The sequence below is a fragment of the Mauremys reevesii genome, linkage group 1 (genome assembly GCF_016161935.1).
Source record: "Mauremys reevesii isolate NIE-2019 linkage group 1, ASM1616193v1, whole genome shotgun sequence".
Taxonomy (NCBI): domain Eukaryota; kingdom Metazoa; phylum Chordata; order Testudines; family Geoemydidae; genus Mauremys; species Mauremys reevesii.
Window position 1 is genome coordinate 275,053,331 of NC_052623.1, and position 21,442 is coordinate 275,074,772.

Sequence of the window (21,442 nt, forward strand, 5' to 3'; positions counted from 1 at the left end):
TTCCATAAACATATAGAGACAAACACACAGAGAGTCTCTAAAGTATGTGTATCAAAAATATGCTCAAAATCTATGGCCCTCTAGTGTCAGAATACACTTCATGGCGATAATCACAGTGGAAAGATGAATAGGACTTTAATAGAAATATAAGTAGGAAGACAAGGGAATTTTAAAGCTGCTTACCTGCATTTCCTTTTAAAGAGCAGTCAATTCACCATGAGAAACGCTGAAGCACCTTTTACTTAGAAGCAGACTTGCTTTATCATATTTCCCAGATCTTTTGATCCTTCGTTTTTATTACAAGGGACATTTGTATGAAAATAGGATCTTTGGGTAAAAAGAGCTCATCTGCTCTTGTTGCTTATTCCCACCTGAAATCATAATCCTCTGTATGTGACTTCATGTTTGGTAGCTGGAGAAATACTTATAAAGCCACTAAGGATTATGACTATAGGAAAGAAGAATAAGCAGGAATATGTGAACTCAAGTACAGTTATGCTCTGAAGAGGGACTGTGTTTTGCATGTCTATGGTTTTCCATCACTTCTTTTCAGGTTGTAAATTCTTCGGAGCAGGAGCTGCATCTTCCTATGTGTCTGTACAGAGCCTACCACATTTTTGGCAGTAGCATAGTATAAATAATAATGACATAGGAAAAAACCTATGTTAAAAGAATGTTATTTAGGCTGCAAAATCAAGCACTCAAAGATTAGGAAGTGCCAGATCTATAGTTGTCTCTGTAACTGTAGTGAAACCATTTGCATGCCCATTTTGTACATTGAATGAGGCTGAGATACTGTGGAAAAAACAGTATGTGATCATGTAATTAAAAATATAATGCATATGCCCAAGGTGGGGAGGTCAAGGGGTGAATTAAGGTTGAATGGGCAACCACTGGGAGTTGTAGGTGCTCAGATCATTTAAAAGTCAGGCCACCTTTTTTTTTTTTTTTGGTGCCTAAATATGAATTTAGGGGCCTAAACTTTGTGCTCCTGATTGGAAAAATTTTGGCCTTACTTACTCCTATTCCACTGAAGATCCGACTAATCCTCCCCTACTGGACATTGGTGATATGAGCTACAAACTGCACCTGAGACAGATCCCTGGGGACAGAATTGCTCAGCCCAGTGGATTGTGGCCTAATGCACAAACTACCTGATCCTCAGTGCTCCTTCTAGTGGACCCCAGCCGAGGAAGCAAGAAGTCACTAAGAGGAAGTTAATGCTGCAAGGCATGCGTGGGAAGGAAGGGAGTTGTATGCTGCAAAGCCGCATTTCCCATCTCTGTACATACTACTTGCCACCATTTTGCACAGGGCCGCCCGGGGGGAGGGGGCAAGAGGGGCAATTTGCCCCAGGCCCCGAGCTCCACGGGGGCCCCCACCAGAGTTTTTCGGGGCCCCTGGAGCGGGGTCCCTCACTCGCTCCAGGGTGCCCGGAAAACTCTTGTGCGGTCGAGCGCAGGAGCTGGTCCTTCCGCTCCTGGGCGGAAGGACCCCCCTCTGGGCGGCCCTGATTTTGCATGATCAGATGTGCTCTTCTATGTACTACCCAGTAGATGGTGACATATGTCCCATGTCTGGTAGCCAGTGCTGTCTATCACAAATGCATGAGATCATTCCAGTCCCTGAAGATTAATGCAGGGACACATTGATAGGCCAGATGAACCAATAACACACTGGTGCAATCACTGCTGGAATACTGTGTCCAATTCTAGTGTTAACCATTCGAGAAGGATGTTGATAAATCGGAGAGGGTTCATAGAAGGACCCCAAAAATGATTAAGGGATTCTGAACCCAAAAGATTTTATATTTCCATGTTATAATTTTAGAGCAGAGATCATCTTTAAGAGCCCCCACACACGATCACAGGATTGGATAAGAGTGGGCCTGCAGTGAATAAGCCTTTCAAACAAATTACATTTATTCCCTGTATGGCTTAGTCTATGGGCTCTTACCTCTCCAACTGTTTCCAATCTGCTGGCATCATCTGAAGTACTGGTCAAATTACCATGGTGAAGAAGAGAGTCATCATCTTTGGAAGGGCTGTTTACTCCTTCTAACTCATCAAAATAAATGTTCACGTCCTTAGCTACTACAAGCAAAAACAAAACCAAAAATAGAGTTTCAAACTAAAGCTATAAACAGACACTGAAAATAATACATTATAATAACCAAATATTGTACTTTTGCTTGTTATGAGATAAGCAGCTTTTGGTTTAAAATTTTAAGGGGTTGTGGTTGTCAACAGTTGTATGATAGCACAATGATATCTTCATTAGCAGGCAACAAAGCTTTAGGAAAATTAATACTTTTATAATGCAAATAAAAAAAATCTAGCGCAATAAAATATATGCTAGCTAATTTCCTGGTTTCTCTTCAGATAATTGGTTTAAAGGTTTGCCTTTGGGATTACAGTGACCTCTGAAAATGTATTATAATAAAAAGGCAACATTTTTAAATATTCTCTGAAGTGTCCTGTTACATGTTGCATAGAGATTCTCATAGGTACCACAGCCAGAGGGTTCAGAATGACCACAGTGCAGTCTGTTCCATCTTGTATTTAGCTGGGACACTGAGTACATTTCCCAGACCTGAAGAAGAGCTCTGTGTAAGCTCAAAAGCTTGTCTCTGTCACCAACAGAAGTTGGTCCAATAAAAGATATTACCTCACCCACCTGTCTCATGGTATATTGGTCTGTCTGATGCCACTGAGAGAGTTGTGAGAGAAGCAATGGTTTAAATCCACATAATATATCGAGTCTGAAGAGGGGTTAGGAAACCATTCTATTTGCATTACTGTATTGTTTCATCAGGATTGAAAATGACTGCACCACACCTGAAGTGGGGGGGGACGTTGTCCGGGCTTGCCAGAGGAAGGCAGTAGTGCTTTATGGGAGGGAAGGGGAAGGAGGTGAGAAACTGCTGCAAAAAGGTGGGTGGTGGTCAGCTTTCAAGCACTGGGACTGTGAGGGCAGAAGTCTTTAAAAGGTGTAACCCCAGGCATTGGAAGCCCTTTCTCCATGCAGCAGGAAAGGCAGCACCCACTCTCCCTTCCCTGAAGGTGCTAATGTCTGGTTGGGTTAGGACCTGCTGTGGGCATTGCGCTACTCGCTCCTTCGTAGGGTGGCTGTGAAGGAATTTTTCCCTCACCACCATATTGACTTCGGTGGAGTGGGGTTTTTTTGCCTTCTCCATAGCGGATGTCAGGGAGGACCTATTATGGTGAGGAGAAAAGTGGTTAGGCTATGTCGTAACTTGTTTTGTAAGTGTGAGGTGGATGTCCCGTGCAAGTACCCAATAGGGAAGGCATCCAGTGACCAGATAAATGGCCTGGTAATGGACTTGAAAAGGAAGTGCTGATTAATGGAACAGGGTGGGGCGTTGGGGTGCCTATGATTGGTATGGCAAGGAGCCAACCGTCCCTTTATAGACCATCTAAACCTTCCTATGAGGGGTGGATGGATGGTAAGGTCCAAACCATGGGTTGGTTGAGGGACTTGGATGGAAAATGAAAGGGGCTGTTGGAAACCTCGGGTCATTATTTGAATGAACATGGATTTGCCTGCACTGTATACTTTTATCTGCCAGGTAGTCTCAGACATCTAATAATAAAGTTGCGGCCTGATTAAAATTCGTATCAAGTGTCTCCTGTCCTTCTTCTGGGATAGCCAGCCAATCTCCCACCAGGTACCCCACAGTAAATGATATATCACCTACACACACTTCTCATGATTGTTTACAGTAAAACAAGGTCACAGAGGACAATCTATAGATGTACTAATAAAGGTGAAATGTCCTATACTACTGAAACTCTGAGGTTGTGCTGGCTGCTCATTGGCTGAGTGGCTGTGCAAGACTACTGTGCACCAGTGTGTCATGAAAGGGGAAAGCCAGATGGGCTGGTGTGGTGGGCACAACTGTGGAGGAGAGGGGTAAGAAAGGATAGGAACCAGGGGATCCATGTTTATGCTGATCTAACAGCCAATAGCTTTATGTAGATAAGGAGATTTCACAGAAAACCTATTAAAAGGTTAAAGATTTATGCTTTTTTTTTTTTTTTTCAAGTATAAAACAAGGGCAGGTAGGTTTAAATGATAAATGCTGCATTTCAGACTGTAACAGCTTTGCATATACAGCCACTTTTAAAAAAATTCCAAAAAACCAAACAAACCCAACCTCCCCCCAAACTTTTCTTCACATCACAATGAATCTACTATGGAAACTAGAATAATATACCAAGAGAAACTGCCTCATTTTGAATTGAAAAATCATAGCTTTTAAGGTCTTCAACTGCTCTTTCCATCTTGATGATATAATAATGAAACTTTGCTATTAGGAAATTATCATGGCATTCTATGCCAGACTGGTAGCTACTGCATCTGCTGTACCACGCTTATGGTCTAACAAATTAGGTAAAATATTGCATTATTCAGCTATACTTCTTGTGACCGCACATAGGAAGTATACAATGCTTAACCCACTTTGAACACTTTGTCCTGTAATCATCTGGTTTTACATAGCACCCTCCACCCTCATAGATCCCAAATTGCTTTAGCAAGGATATTAGGTCTAATAGTCTTATCAAGCTATCTTACTTACCCTACCTATATATCCTTTTATCACCACTATTTCTGAATACCTTCTAAGGTTAAAACAATTTTTTTACAATCATACATATTATTAGCTTCTCTTCTTTCTCACCTCATGATAGTTTTTTTTTTATTATTAGTTCATTTATTTTATTTAGCCTACTTTTGTGAAAAGTGCCAGGGCACCTTTAGTGACAAAGGTCAAGGATGTAGCTTTCCATTTCATCCAGAAGAGGGTGTCTTCCACCAACATAGTGCCCCAAAGCAACCTACTGAGGCACTAGTTCAATGCTGACTCAGCAGAAAAAGTTGCCCACTGCCTCTCCACCAGTCTATATATTCAACAACATAAAGGATGTTTTTTTCCTCCTGTCTGTAATACTCATAGTGGTGGAGTTTTTGAAGCAGGATAAGTGTACATGCTATTCATATTCATGATCACTATTTCTTCCATTTCAAGCAGGCTGCCTGAAAAAATTCTGCCTCATTCAGTAATAATTTGGATGTTGATCACAATCTGTCTTTGCACATGTTAACATGAGGAGGATCTATCACAGTACTTAAAAATAAGAACTTTTGGGGCAAACGATCATTTTGAATTGCTAGTAACTCCACTGTACTCCAACGCCTCGGTATACTATCTCAAAGGAATATGAGACTGAGATAGTGAGACTTTTTATGTGTTATGCAAAATAAGTCTATCTTACAGCAAGGGGAGATGAAAGAAGACATGCATGACTGATTTTGAAGGAGAGATTGTTGGAGCGTAGCACACTAGAGAATTTACTCATGAGCTAACTGTTTATCCTTCCATGAAGATTGCCCTTATAACACTGATGAGGTCATTGGGACACTGAATAATCTGCTTCTTAAGTGCCAGTAATGTACAGAGTTGCAACTTGGATGGTTTCCAAACTGGTACACAGTTGGGTGGTTTAGATAATTAGCTCTTTTTTTTAAAGACTGATTTAAAACGGACTGGATGACTCAGAGGATTTGTAATGAAACACAATCTTATTTTGGGGCCACTTTGAAATCCAACCTATCTCAGGAGTGACTAAAAGTCATAATCAGTGGGCAGTAGCTCAGTGGCCTATGTGATATTAGTTTGCAAGGTCTTTCAAAACAGTCTTCTCTGTCACAAAAAGCCATAATAATTGGTATTCTGGTTGGCAACCTAAGCAAAAGAGCTAAAGACAGAATAATTACAGATACTGGAGTACCTTGTCATCTCTAGAGGTGTCCATGTCGCTCTTCAGGTTAGGGTATAAACATGCTGACTGAGAGAACATAGAGATCCTTATATTGCTATTGCTGTGGTGTTTCTATTCTATGGATAAACTGAGTTTCAGTCTCCAATGCTGAATATCCTGTGGCACCTTATAGACTAACAGAAGTTTTGCAGCATGAGCTTTCGTGGGTGAATACCCACTTCTTCGGATGCAAGCAGTGGAAATTGCATCCGAAGAAGTGGGTATTCACCCACGAAAGCTCATGCTGCAAAACTTCTGTTAGTCTATAAGGTGCCACAGGATTCTTTGCTGCTTCTACAGAACCAGACTAACACGGCTACCCCTCTGATACTTAATGCTGAATATGTGGCTCTCGCATTTCTTAGAACATTTTTTTTCATAAGGCTTGTTGAATATCAAAAATGGAATTTCTCAAAAGAATGTTTAATCAAAAAGTTGTTTGTTTCCTCTCCCTGCTCCTCAATTTTAATAATGTTTGTGGTATTTTAAAGCCTTCTCTTGTACACATCGCTCTGCTGCTAATAGTAACTAGTTCATCCATTCCACTGAACCGAATCTGCATCCTTCCTGCACCGTCAAACATTCCTTAGGGCACAAACAAGGTCCCACCATTCCTATTTTTCCTGGGCCTCTCTCTGCATGTCCTCTGTATTGTGAAGGCACAAGTTTTTCATCTCTAAGTACCAAGGAATTCTTTCAGCCAGCCATTTTTACATGTTCCTCCAGCTGTCCCATGGCATATCTGGCATGGCAGACACCCTAGTTTCATTCTTAACACATGTCCCATATGTTTCCGTCTTCTTTTCTGGACCAGTACCTCAAATAACTGCTTGCTGACAGACTAAGCACATGGTCAGTCACACAATGTATCCCATCCTAGCCTCAAGTGCCAAACCCCATCCCACACAGAGAAACAGTAAACCTTCTGTGACATGCAAGTCAACTGAGCCAATCCTGGGTACACCCAATGTGATGCTTTGGGGTTCAACCCAGACCACTAAGGGGTTGTGTTACCACCTGTCCTGTAACTCTGGATGCTTTAAATGCTATCCTGCTGTGGCTCACAGCCCTGACACCAACAGCCAGCCTACAAGCATTCAGGTCACATCATGGCTTACACTGCCCGGTTAGTTTTTGGAGCTTCACCTCAGATCTCCCTCTCCAGTTCCAAATTTCCACAAAACTCTCTGCCCTGCAGTGTCCATCCCTCTCCTGGAACACTCACAGAGGTTAAGTTTGTTGTTCCTTTAAAGAAACAGTAAACAGAAGCGCCGTAATTTAACTGGGGTTGACAAACATTGCATTTTAATCAAAGCACTGAATTGGTTTATAGTAAAAGTAAAACTAGTTTATTACATGAAAAGTCAGAGGTTTAAGTAATATCGAGTATAAGGAATTAAGGTAGAAAGGGTTACAAGCAAACAAGTAAAAATACGCGTCTAAGACTAAAACCTGATTTAACAAACTAGACTCTCTTGTTCAAAGATGTGTTTCTCACCGAGTCTGTTTCCAGCATGGCTGACCAGACTCTCTGACCCGTTCACAGATCTCTAAGTGCTCTGTTCCTTGGTCTTTTCAGGTGAAGGATGCCAAAATGTCTTTTTCCTCATATCTTCCCAAAGTTCATTTACCCTGCTTCAAGAGACAGGAAGGCTTTCTGGGGGGTGCAGTTTCCACTCCCCATGGAGATTAAGTGGTCATCTTTTCCCTCTTACTCTCCTGACAGCTTTGTTAATCTTGCATGTAAATATACCTTCATTTTCTCTGCCTGATGACCAATCTGGTCAGACAACCAAATACATTCCTTTGTCTAGGGCAGACTGGGCTTATGCATTGCTTGCCAAGCGCATTTTAAGAACATAATTCTAGCACATCTTTAACTATTTGCATGCACACTACACAATTATTTTTGGGACCAGCATGTTACCAGTTTGTATACGATACCTTACATGACACCTTTTAGATACAGATTATGGCAGTGTGATAGGTGTAGTGAGTGTGTCAGGCCTGACAAGAATTTATTACCGTAGTGAACCACCAGTGGGCCTCTGTGTCACATCTATTCAATCCCAGATCACCACATAGCAACATGTGAGAAAGCTCAGTCAGCAAGTAAGTTAGAGTGCACCAATCACAAGTGGAAACATGATTTTTTGTGTGTGAAATTTCAAGAAATTTTTTAAACTTATACAAAAATATTTCTAATAAACTGTCAAAAAAGTAGGAAATTTCAAATAAATCCATATGTTTTTGTGAACCATTTCACTTTCTTCAGAACATCTTTTTTGACAAACATTTTTTTTTTGGTTCAAAAAATGTTGACCAACTCTTATCTACACAAAAGTGGGCATCGGCACTTCGCTGTTTTACATGATGCAAACAGCCTTATACCACATATAAATCTTCTCAGAATAGAGCACTAAATCATCCCAACAGAATGATATATAATAAGTTGTATCAGACATAGGATGTTGATTTTTCATTTTTCAAGATGGTTTGGTGCTGTTATCTCACAAAACATGGCTTTTTTAGGCAGTGAAGTACTATAGCTATACAAAGTATATGGGTAGGAGAAGAGATCAAGAGCCCAATCTTTATTGGTTTACATCATCTTAATTATAAAATTTCTTCCCACCCTCTACATTCCATTTTGGGTCTCCGCACTCCTCATGTACTAAGGTACCCAATCATCACTAATCTAGTCAGAATCTACTGAGAGTCACGAAAGAACAAGGACATAAATACTAATATTCCAAATTTACTGGAACTAAATTCTGAGAAGCTTAAGGATTTCTGAGTGAAATTAAAAGATGTAACTAATTGGAATCCAGTCCACTCACTCTTGTAGTGGAATGGGATTAATAAAATATTGCAATGGCTCCCAGGATCACACTCCCAGGCTCCCAGAAATAGATCTGTTCCCATGATTCCTATGGAGGATGATGATCCAATATTTATCAATATCTCTAAACAGATAATCTGCGTGTAACTAGCAACATACATTACCCTGTATAGCATGATCCAAATTTTCAAAAGTAGTGTCTAATTTTGGGTGCCTCAAGTTTGAGATGTCTAATTTTAGACTCTAAGGGCCCACTTTACAGAAGTCATAAGCACTCATGCAGCTATGATAGGAGTTGGGGGTGCTCAGCACCACAGAAAATTAGGCTTTAGGAGTGAAATCCTGGCCCCAGTGAAGTCAATGGCAAAGCTCCCACTGATTTAAATAGAGCCAAGATTTCTTTCTAGGTATCTGAGGCTGGACACCCAAAAACGGAGGCACCTAAAATTAGAGGCTACTTTTGAAAATGGGTATCCCTGTACATGTTTTGCTACTGGCAAGATGGAGCACGGCCCTGCCATAACTGGATTTTGTTTCTTCTAATTAATAGGCCTTATATTACTAGTTATCACAGAATGAAGTTGAGTACTTTCCACCTTAGGATAATAGAGAGATTCTAGATATCAAAATTCAAATGATTGCTCTTTGGAAGCTACTAGATATCCTAAATAAGTTGATTTCACCTCTGAAATATTAATTCCTTTAACAATTCTTCATGGTGATGCTTACAAAATCTCGCATGTTTCTAAGTCTACATGGTTATTTCTCTCCTCTTATGCCAGTATGGAAAAATCCTACATGCCGGCACATAACAAAAAGCACTTGACAGAAAGCTCCTGGGTGTAAAGGTCTAATTTGTGCCAATTTATCCTAAAAACCCACTGCCAATCAAAAGTGTTCAAATATTTGCAGCAAAATCTCTTTCTAGGTCCTGCCATACTAGTAGGACATTGTTTGCACAATTGCAAAACTTTTTTGTAGCACCTATTTGGTCTTTTTGAACAATAATATCTATTATTATTATACTGCAATATTACATCATGGGGATTTTAAAAAATAGCTTCACAGCATACAGGATCTTTAAGCATAAAAAGGGGAAAGCTACTATCTATAATTTACCATGAGTCATCCATAAATCTTGACCACGCACCAACTCTTCAGGTCTGGGAAGTCAGGAGTTTTGTTAAACCCTCCACAAAACCCCCTCATTTTAGGTGCTCAAATACATTTTAACTCCTTTGACATTCCTTAACATTCTTGCAGTGCTGAGGAGTGCTGTCTTCTGGAGCTCATTGATTGTGATGTTAAATCCACACTTACCACAGAGGCTTCAAAGCAGACATTTGGCAACCTCATTGTGTCTCTTCATAAATTCTCTCCCAGCTACGCTGCTGCAGGTGCTCAATACATTCTCTACCATCTTTCCCTTTTTGGAACACAGTCTATAGTTTGGGGAGCAGTTTTGTCGGTCAATTCTGTTTCAATGGTAATTAAGCCTTAAGGACTGTTCTTGTGCACTTATAATGAAGCCCTCTGTCTCTTTTGAAGTATCTTTCTAAAGCCATAAGTAAATCTTCAATCACTGATGCGTTCCATCTCTTTACACCATTGTCCGATGTCCGTGCATTGATTTCTGCATAAATCTTTCAAGTCTTTCTTTGGTGGTTTGCTTTCTCCTTTCCTTTATGAGAGCCATTACTTGTTATTGCGACCAGATGATGTTTTACTCTGGCTGACTCCTCATATTTTCATGCGTTATTCGTCATGGGCAATTATTTTTAATTATTATTTATTTGAATTACCAAAGCACCTAGGAGCCCAAGTCATGGCCAAGGGCCCCATTGTGAAATGGAAAGATTCAAGCTCCTAGCAAGTGTGTTGGATACAATTTTACAATCTGCTTTCTCTAAGGAGATCAGTCTACAATGTCCACAATCCGGACCAGTTTTTTCATGATTCATTTTCAATTAAATAATCAGAAATTAAATAAGTCTTTCTTAGAAATCTACCTGGATGGATAGAAAATATTTCCAACATAGAGAGGAAAAATTAGTAAATCAAAATGATTTAAAAAATCCTTGGGAATCTATACCACAAGGTGCTACTCCAGCCTCCATACTTTCATCATATATGAAATATTCTGAACAGCAACAGGTTTTTCTAGACTTTTCCCTTTGCAGCAGTGATAAAAGAAAGGTAAATATTTGGAAGCAAATCACCAGGGTCACTAGCTTAGAGGTCTCAAATCAGAGGTATACAATTGTTCAAGATGTTTTTATGAACTGATTGCTTTCCTGTGAACAGCAAGTTCCCACTTTCAATTTAATAACTAGGAAACTACAATTGAAGCCTTTGCTACTTTTAATCTTTTTTCTAAAAATTCTCCATTACCCATTGCACATCTTCAGTAGTACAGTATGGGGATTTTTTTTTGAAAGAAGATTAAAAGAATACCATATTATAGTACAGTGTTTTGCAAACTGTGTTCTGCGGAACACTGGTGTTCCGCACGATGTGAATAGGTGTTCCGTGAAAGAATCACAATTTAAAAAAAGTCTTTAAATTTTTTAAATTTTAAATTTGGCATAATTGAAGCATAGTTTACAACTCTTTTTGAATGACTATAATTTAACATAAAACTCTTTTTCCTGTTATTGATAGATCTCGTATTGAATATCATGGCGTAAAGAGAACGTGGCATGCAAGCATGTTGACGTCTACCCCTTTCGGGCATGTTTCAGTTAGTGACGTTGTACCCCTTCCGCTCGAGGCTGCATGAACTACAGTGGTATGCACACACCATTCTCTTTATGCCATGCTGAATATAAGATATTCACTCAACACGTTCAAACCTGTGGATCTTTACCGTGTGTGCAATAAGCACAACTAAACTAGCTTCGCTCGAAACAATATAAATATTTGTGACAAACAAAATTTGACAAAAATCATTATTTCTAAATATTGTTACTAAACCTAATCACCATGGATTTGTGGCTAAAAGAAGGAACTTTGAAACAAAAAGCAAGATCTTTTGGTACTCCAGCTGCAAAATATTGTGACACTTCAAAGTGAGGATGAACAATCACAGTCTTTTGTTGCCGAAAAATCTGTTAGTACTAGTGAGTTATCCAAGGTGAAAGAATTTCCACTGAAGTATATCAAAAAACAAGAAGCAGGTGTTAAAAGACCGAAACGAAAGTATGATGAAAGTTATTTGTCTTTTGGTTTTACGTGTGTTGGAAATAAAGATGTTCCTGATGCGCAGTGCGTCGTGTGCAACAAAATACTAGCAAACAGTTCATTGGCTCCTGCTAAACTTCATAGGCATTTGGAAACCAAGCATGCTGAATACAAAGACAAAGATATAAGTTTTTTCAAGAGGAAGCGTGACTCACTTGGAAACTGTAAACGTTCAATGATTAAAATTGCTTAAACAGACAACAAAAGTGCAACAGAGGCATTTTATTGAGTAAGTTACCATACAGTGCTTGCCAGAGAAGTTCACACTATTGGAGAAATGCTTATCAAGCCTTGCAAGAAATATATTATAACGTGCATGTTGAGCAAGCAGTCTGGTAAAAAAATTGATGCTAGTTGTCAAATAATACTGTTGCACGCCGTATTAAAGATCTTGCCGATGGCACAGAAAAAGAGCTAGTTTGCCAACTGAAAATTTGCCGTGAGTATTCATTGCAGCTAGATGAGTCCACTGACGTTTCAGGACTTGCTGTGCTACTAGTATTTGTCCGATAGAGATTTAATAATATTATTGAAGAGGATCTGCTCTTATGTGAATCTCTGCAAAGCAACACAACTGGAGAAGAAATATTCAACTGCATCAACAATTTTATCAGAAAGCATGAAATTAGTTGGGGAAAATGTATTGATGTATGAACTGACGGTGCTTGGGCAATGATTGGGAAGAGAAGGGAGCTGTAACGCAAATCATAAGTGTGGCACCAGAAAGCACTAAGAGCCATTGTGTTCTACACAGACAAGCACTTACAGTTAAAAAAATACCAGTATATCTGAAAATTGTGCTTGATGAAGCAGTCAAATTATCAATTTTGTCAAATCTCGACCACTTCAATCCAGGTTATTTAAAATTTTGTGTGAGGAAATGGGTAATCAGCACAAAGCGCTTCTTTTACATATGGAAGTGAGGTGGCTATCCAGAGGAAAAGCGCTTGTGAGGCTTTTGGAGCTTCGTAGTGAACTACTGGTATTCTTCACTTCAGATAATTCAGGATAAAAATTTAATGACTGTCTGACAAATTCCTCATGGCTAATGAGACTTGCGTATCTTGCAGATATTTTTGCAAAATTAAATGAAATTAATCTGTCACTGCAACGTAAGAATGTGACCATTTTTACTACAATGGATAAAATTTCATCGTTAAAAAAGAAACTGGAATTCTGGGCATCTTCTGTAGAACAGAATAACTTTGACTGCTTCCCTACAGTACATGAATTTCTGACTAAAATAAATTCTACAGTCCTTGAAGAAGTTTCCAGCACCATTTTACAGCACTTACGTGACTTACAGGCCTCCTTATTAGAATATTTTCTGACAACTACTGATGATAATGCTTGGGTTCAAAATCCGTTTGTAATTACAGCCAAACCAGTTGGCTTTACTGCGCACGATTATGAAAGCCTAACTGACTTAATTTCTGACTCTGATTTGAAACAAAAGTTTAAAGATCTTCCACTGAATAATTTTTGGAGCAGCCTAATAGAAGAGTACCCTAATGTGGCTAAACGTGCAGTTTGAGTGCTCCTTCCTTTTGCTACAACTTATTTGTGTGAGATGGGATTTTCGTATTATACTGCAACAAAAACCAAATATAGGAATAGACTTGATGCTGCTCCTGACATGAGGATTCAACTTTCCAGCATTATTCCTAATATTAAGTGAATTTGTGATAGAAAAACACAGAAACACCAATCCCATTAAATTCAAATTTGTATTTCTGTTTATAAAAATAGATTTTCCTAGTAAAAATCTAATTTGTTTGGTGATTGTGTATATATAAAAACAGTTTTTTTTAAGCAGAACACTGTTTTTAATTTTGACTTTTGCACTTGATTTTTGTACTATTTTATACACGCTTTCCAGTTAGAAATTGTTAGTTCAAGTTATTTTAAATTTGTATTTTTGCTTTGTTTTATAAAATAAAATATGTGAGCATAAATAATGCAATTTTTAATTTGAAAACCAAACAACTACAAAATAATATGATAACTGTTCCGTAATAGGCTAAAAAGTGTTCCATGGCTAAAAAAGTTTGGGAAACGCATGAAGAGGGTATGTGCACAAACTCTCATCCCATCATGGCTTGAACTCTAGGGAAATGGAATCTAAATCCCTGTCAAGAAGAAATTCTTACCACTGTTCTGCTTGGAATTTGAAGAGGGCAATACTTCTAAGCATAAGCAAGGGATCCCCAAGCCGTTTAGCTTGGATTAGCCCTAAAGGACATATAGAGCTTATACATTACAGCAGTTTCTATTATTTTTTGGAACCAAAGTCCAACTCATTTGTGTGTGTGTATGTTTACCTGCTTTAACCTTGTAAATAACTTGCACTTCTGTTTCCTAGTTATTCAATCTTTAGATTGTTTATTATAGAGATTGGCTACAAGCATTGTCTTTGGTGAGAGATCTAAGGTACAAATTGACCTGGGTTAAGTGACTGGTCCTTTGGGACTGGGAGTAACCTGAATACTGTTGTAATTTTTTTTAAGGGATCATCTATCACAAAGATGGGCTTGCCTGTGTGGCAAAAAAGACCAGAGTGCCCAAGGGGACTGTCTGTGACTCCATATTAAGGCTATTATAGTGCTTGAGTTCACACTTGATACTTGGTGGGTGAAGTCTAATTATAGAACACACAACCAATGTGGGGTTTGTGCCCTTCTTCTTAACAGGCCTGGTCTACACTACGCGTTTAAACCGGTTTTAGGAGCGTAAAACCGATTTAACGCCACACCCGTCCACACTAAGAGGCCCTTTATATCGGTATAAAGGGCTCTTTAAACCGGTTTCTGTACTCCTCCCTAACGAGAGGAGTAGCGCTAATATCGGTATTAACATATCGGATTGGGGTTAGTGTGGCCGCAGATCGACTGTATTGGCCTCCAGGCGGTATCCCACAGTGCACCACTGACCGCTCTGGACAGCAATCTGAACTCGGATGCAGTGGCCAGGTAGACAGGAAAAGCCCCGCGAACTTTTGAATATTTCCTGTTTGCCCAGCGTGGAGCTCCGATCAGCATGGGTGGTGATGCAGTTAAAAATCAAAATAAAGAAAGAGCTCCAGCATGGACCATGCGGATGTGATTGCTGTAAGGGCAGGCAAATCTGTTCTATCAGCGCTCCGTTACAGAAGACAAAATTCAAAATCATTTTTTAAATATCTCCAGACAGATGCCATAGCAGGGACTCAGCGCACTGCTGCGTGGCAAGCGTAACGGAAAGCCAAAGAATCAAATGGACGCTCATGGACTGGAGGACTCAAGCTATCCCACAGTTCCTGCAGTCTCTGAAAAGCATTTGCATTCTTGGCTGAGCTCCAAATGCTTCTAGGGTCAAAAACAGTGTCCGCGGTGGGTCAGGGCATAGCTAGGCAATTTACGCACCCCCCCACCCACCCCCAGAAGTGAAAGGGAAAACAATCCTGTCTTGACTCTTTTACATGTCACCCTATCTTTACTGAATGCTGCAGATAGACGCGATGGTGCAGCACTCAACACCAACATCCTTGCTCCCCCCCCGCCATGGGTGGCTGATGGTACAATAAGACTGATACCCATCGTCATCATCAGCCTATTGGCACATGGGGCAGTGCAAAAGGACTGGTAACCATGCGTACTAGCATCCGTCAGGTCGATCAAGGGCGCCTGGCCCTAATTTTTCCTGGTAGATGGTACAATATGGCTGATAACCATCGTCATCATAGCAACAGGGGGCTGAGCTTCATCAGCCCCCACCCTTCACGTGTAAAGAAAAGATTCAATTGCCCCTGGACTAGCAGCAGGATGCTGGGCTCCTCTCCTCCACACTCCTTAATGTCCTATGTGGACTATCATAGCAACTGGAGGCTGCCTTCCACTCATTTCTCACTAACAAGTATTCCTGCATTCTTTATTACTTCATCACACAAGTGGGGGGACAATGCTATGGTAGCCCAGGAAGGCTGGGGAAGAATGGAATGAACAGGTGGGGTTGTTGCAGGAGCACCCCCTGTGAATAGCATACAGCTCATAATCTATGCAGGATCTGACACAGAGCAGCTGTGCTCTCTGGTTCTCTGATACAGTGGTTCTCTAGTACACTTGCCCATATTCTAGGCAGGACTGATTCTATTTTTAGATACCAAAAAGGAGGGATTGACTCAGGGAGTCATTCCCAATTTTGGCTTTTGCGCCCCTGGCTAAGAGCAGCCAGGGGCACTTATGACAGCAGCAAATGGAACAGTGCAAAAGGACTGGTAGCCATACCCATCTTATTACCAATTTATGGTATGGTAGATGGTACAATATGGCTGATAACCATCTCTGCTATCATGCAAAAGCAAAAGCATGCAGTTGTGTAGCACTGCTGAATCGCCTCTGTGAGCGGCATCTAGTACACATACGGTGACAGTCACAAAAGGCGAAACAGGCTCCATGATTGCCATGCTATGGCATCTTCCAGGGCAATCCAGGGGAAAAAAAGGCATGAAATGCTTGTCTGCCGTTGCTTTCCCAGAGGAAGGAGTGACTGACGACATTTACCCAGAACCACCCACGACAATGATTTTTGCCGCATCAGGCACTGGGATCTCAACCCGGAAATTCAAAGGGGGGGGGGGGGAGGCTGCGGGAACTATGGGATAGCTACGGAATAGCTACCCACAGTGCAATGCTCCAGAAATCGACGCTAGCCTCGGACCGTGGACGCACACCACCGATTTAATGTGTTTAGTGTGGCCGCGCACACTCGATTTTATACAATCTGTTTTGTTAAACCGGTTTATGTAAATTCGGAATAATCCCGTAGTGTAGACGTACCCACAGTCTGCCCTGAGGTTGGCACTTATGGGTGAGCCACTCCAGACAGCATGACTGACCAATTTTGCAAGGTGTGGTTTTAGCATTTCCAGGTTCATTATAGGTAGTTATCTCTGGATTGTGTCTGATTGGCAAAGGGCAATTTCAGAGAGATTCTGATTATATTGTGGACAAGAGCATATAAAAAGTAATTAGGCTTAAGACAGAATAAGCTGAAATCTTTGCTATTAAAAATAGAGAATATATTTTGAGCTGGAGTTCATAAGTGCAGAATTCTGACTGGAAACAGAAATGGCTTGTAAGTCTTTAATATCTTTTGTACAGTAATTTTTTGTCTTACTTTGCACTCTAACAGAGACTAGCAGCACAAGATTAGCAGGATGGAAAATAAAGACAGAGCAGCTTTACACTAAAGTCTTTGTACTAAAAAAAGAAATAAAAATTGAAAAATGCCATTCAGCAATCAAACTTGGCAATCTAGCAAATAGTGATGTCCCAGCTAACAAAAGTTAGACAGAATGAAAGAAAATGCCCAGGAAACTTATGTGAACGAACAGAAATGTGGTTGCTAAAAGCAGTGACAGCCATTTTAATGGTACTTCTGTTGCACAGCCTACTTAAAATAAAAGTAGCAAACAAAGACCAATCAGGCCAACCAACCTAGCAAGAATGTTTAACTGTGCTATACCCAGGGCCGGCTTTCCAATTAGGCACTCTAGGCACAGGCCTAGGGGCGCCGGCGTTGTAGGGGTGCCTAAAAGTGGGTTAAAAGTTAAAAAGCGAATACATACGCAGTTAGAAATGGTTAATGTAAGCTTATTTTAGAAATTATAAACAATCTAATGATACAGGAGAACCTCAGAGTTATGGACACCTCAGGAATGGAGGCTATCTGTAACTCTGAAATGTCTGTAACTTCAAATAAGACCTTACGGACTTCATCCACTGGGGGAGGGCTCCAGGCGGGGGTGAGGTCAGGGCTTCTGACCCTTGGGAGCACCAGGGCTCAGGGCTTCAGCCCCACGGCTCTGTTCCCGGCTTTTGACCTGGGGCAGGGGGAGCACCAGGGCTCCCCACGGCTCCACTCCAGGTTTCAACAAGGGTGGGGCTCGCTAGGGCTCTGGGCTTTAGCTACAGTGGGAGTGCTGGGGCTGAAACCAGCGCTGAGCCCCAGCGCCTCCCATAGGGCTGAAGCTGGTGCTCCTGAGGGTCAGAAGTTTGGATTCTTCTAACTATTGTAAGAGAACTTTTAAAAGGTATGGATTGCAAGGATATCATTAGTGTGTTCACGGAGCAGAAATCAAGGAAGAAACATGATAATACTTAGCCCTGCCGTGAGTGCAGGGGACTGGACTAGATGACCTCTCGAGGTCCCTTCCAGTCCTATGATTCTATGATTTTATGTGCATGTGAAGTAAAGTAGCACCTACCTGCTACCTATGTGATTGTTTTAATTACGTATTTTTTGTTATTGCACTGAATAAATATTTAATTTTTCTAAATATTTCTTTTCATTTTTACGGAAAACACATAGGTCAGCTGTAGACAGGAGTGGGCTGGGGGGAACACGGAAGATGCTGTGCCTAGGGGCGCATGAGGTGTAAATCCAGCCCTGACTATATCCTAATTATTTGCTATTCACACCTGACTGCAGGTAGCAAGAAAATCCTCAGATGTGTAGCCTGCCTTTGCAAATTGGACTGCATTGCAAGCAGGTGGCCACACCAGGAACTGTAGGCCTGGAAAATGAACTACTCTCACTCTGAAATGAAATGTGATCTCTCCAAAAGAGAATTAAGACACAGCGGTCAGGTGCATGGAACATGCATTGCCAGTGGTGGCTGCATCTACTCTATGAATAAATAAAGGACCACAATCTCCAGGGCTGTCAATCTGGTCCCTTTCTGCATGAGCACTTAAATTCCTATTTATAACAAAATTAACACTTGGATCTTATGCTCATGTTCATTCTTCTTTAAACTATTGGAACTGATGAACTAGGCATAAGCTAGTGACGACTAACTACTGAATGCAGGTTAGATGCATTCATTAGTTAGAAATATTTTGTTACTAATGCCCCCTACCAAACTAGCATCTATTTTCTGTAGGAAGTGGGGATCTTCTACGGCAGTTTTAAATATGTGTTAATAAGTTTTCTGGATAACCTGCACACACTATTCAATGACACTTTGGATTGCCCAGTATAAGCACATAACCTAATAACAGAGTCTTACAGTGTGACACATTACCTAGGGAGCATGGGGAAAGGCAGCCTCAAAATAAATGATGCTTTGAAAGGGACTCTAGTCCCAAAATCTAATTTGTTTTAAGACATTTTTTTTGCTACATCTAATATTAATATAAAGCTTTTGTGACTTTTAACATACTTATTTGACAAAATAGGAGTAGTGGAGGAAAGTGGTTAAGCATTTCCCAGAAATGTTTGCAACACAAACACTGCAGCTTTGTGTTATTTAGTTATTCATATTCATAACTGAAGAGAGCCTTCAATCCAGGTACTTGTACAAAAAATTAAGATACTGTACATACAATCAATCAAAAGACAGATATGCCTCCACATTCTAACCCTTCCCACAGAAGTCAGCCTACAAATTAATCACAGCCTTCATCGAGTCACTGCATTCTTCTACCCACTCGTCCCCCAAGCACACATACAAAAAGAAATTCTGTTTACAGCATGTCTTGATAATCAACATATTGGGGCTGCGATGGACAAAGAGGATAGGAAGCAAGTTCTATAGTCAAGGATCCTCATGGAAAATGCTCCCTCAGTTTAGAAAGCACACAGAGTTCAGTACAAATCTACAGCATAGAAAGGGTAAGCAGGAAGATATCGATTTTAATCAAACAACTAGCCCTCTTGCTGCAATTATGCTGCACTCTGGTCTCCCCGAGAGTTAATGATGCAGTCACTTGAATGGAAGATCAGATGCATGATACCTAGCATTTCTGACCAAACTAAAGAGGAACACAGGTTTTTTAATACATACTTGTACATCTTGTGGCATTTGAAGATTTAATGAGCTGTTTTTCTCAGCAGAAAATCCGAGAAGACAACTAGTTTAAAATAAAACCTTGAATAAGGGCGATAAGGGAGGTAATAAAGCAGCAGGGACACTGGGCCATGAAATCTTGATTCTTGGCCACAATAGTTTTCACTACTGTTGAAATTCAATTATCTACTCAACTCTCTCCTAAGTTTCCAATGTATTCACATTATCATTCAATTCTCCAATTTAACCATTCCTTCAAGTATTACATTATTTTGATTCATCTCAGTCAGCTCTTGTACAATATAATCAATTTTAGATCCAAGTAGTAACTTACTTTCTTGTATTGCATTAAGAATTTCTGAAAAGTCCACATCTCTCCTCTGGACGTCTGGCTTTATCGAAATTTGCGTTTCCAGCTGGTTACTTTGCAAGTCCTCTGTTCCTTCTGAAGAAATCGAAGAGATTGATGGAGTTTGTGACAGAGCAGCAGAAAATCCAGCAAGCGGCTTTGAGGAAAGGCAACTGTCGCAATAACTAAAGCTAGCTAAACTTTTATTTTTTCCACCAAAGCCAATTTTCCTATACACCAGGCAGGTATTGTTAGATAACCCAGAATCTACTGGTTGTTCCTCTACAGAGTTAAGACAACACAGAGCATCAACAAAATCTTCTCATGTCAACCACCCACCGACACCACTGCTGAATTCCTTGTTCATGCAGACATCTATCACCATCCTGTGCAGTGGGTTCCCCTCACCACAGCAACCACAAGACCAACTCCACTATGTTAAAACAAAGGGGAGAGGCATATGGACATCTCCATGCCACTAATAGCTAAAATAAAACAAGCAAATAAAAAAAACACCACCAAGCCAAATTAAAGTCTCAAGACAGCAAACAGCCTATGACAGACATCAGCAAAGAAAGAGCCAGGAGAGCACATCACTCAGATAACACCACAAGACCACCTTGTCAAGGTGATGCAGTCCAGCCCCTGAAGTGCTGCAATACTGCCGTGCAGTCTGAAGAGGTTTGCATGATTCACACCTTGACGTTTTGTGGCTGCCATGGTGTGAATGCTAGTGCATGTCACACTTCTGCAACACTTTATAGACTGGCCCAGGCAAGCAGTCAAATTTTCAAATCTAGTTGCACATGTAAACAGACAATTTATCCATTTTGCAAGCCAAAATGCCCTTTTGCATGTGCAAATTAGACAATTGAAAAAATGACTCTTCCATGTGCAGTAACACAGCTGTGTTCCAAGAGGAAGGCAAAATTATTTTGGAGGTTTGATGATGCACTGTGCATATAGGCTTTGGTCTGCAGACTATTTTAGCTCAGGTAAAGACTTGAGACATGGCTGTTGGACATATAACATGTTTTCAAGGAGGAGCAACAAAGAGTTACAGCACTTGTGATAAGTAAGAGTGACTCCTTGAGTAAGAACAACACATACCATCGAATTACAATGATCAGCAAAATATCACTTATAGGATTTAGGAATACATAGTTTGCCATACTGCATCAGACCATTAAATCCAATACTCTGCTTCCATCAGTGCCAATTAGTCATGCTTCAGATTATGATGATTTCCTTCCCCTCATACTTTGTCATGCATCAAGTCAGTTGCATACTGGTTCTGAAAATGGTGGAGAAATTCCTTCTTGACCTGTGCAGCAATCTTT

At 40.4% G+C, this 21,442-nt stretch overlaps 1 protein-coding gene and 1 pseudogene across 2 annotated transcripts in view; one reads left to right on the forward strand and one right to left on the reverse strand.

The window, feature by feature from the left end:
- ANO4 (anoctamin 4) overlaps window positions 1-21,442 on the reverse strand; it is a 320,505-nt gene that overhangs the window by 149,480 nt on the left and 149,583 nt on the right. For both annotated transcript variants that reach the window (XM_039519449.1, XM_039519450.1), the window contains exons 5-6: window positions 20,088-20,198; window positions 1,957-2,093 (exon numbers count right to left, since the gene is read on the reverse strand). In XM_039519449.1, the coding sequence (XP_039375383.1) occupies window positions 1,957-2,093; window positions 20,088-20,198 (248 nt within the window). The remainder of the gene's footprint in view (window positions 1-1,956; window positions 2,094-20,087; window positions 20,199-21,442) is intronic.
- LOC120369940 lies at window positions 2,352-13,642 on the forward strand (annotated as a pseudogene).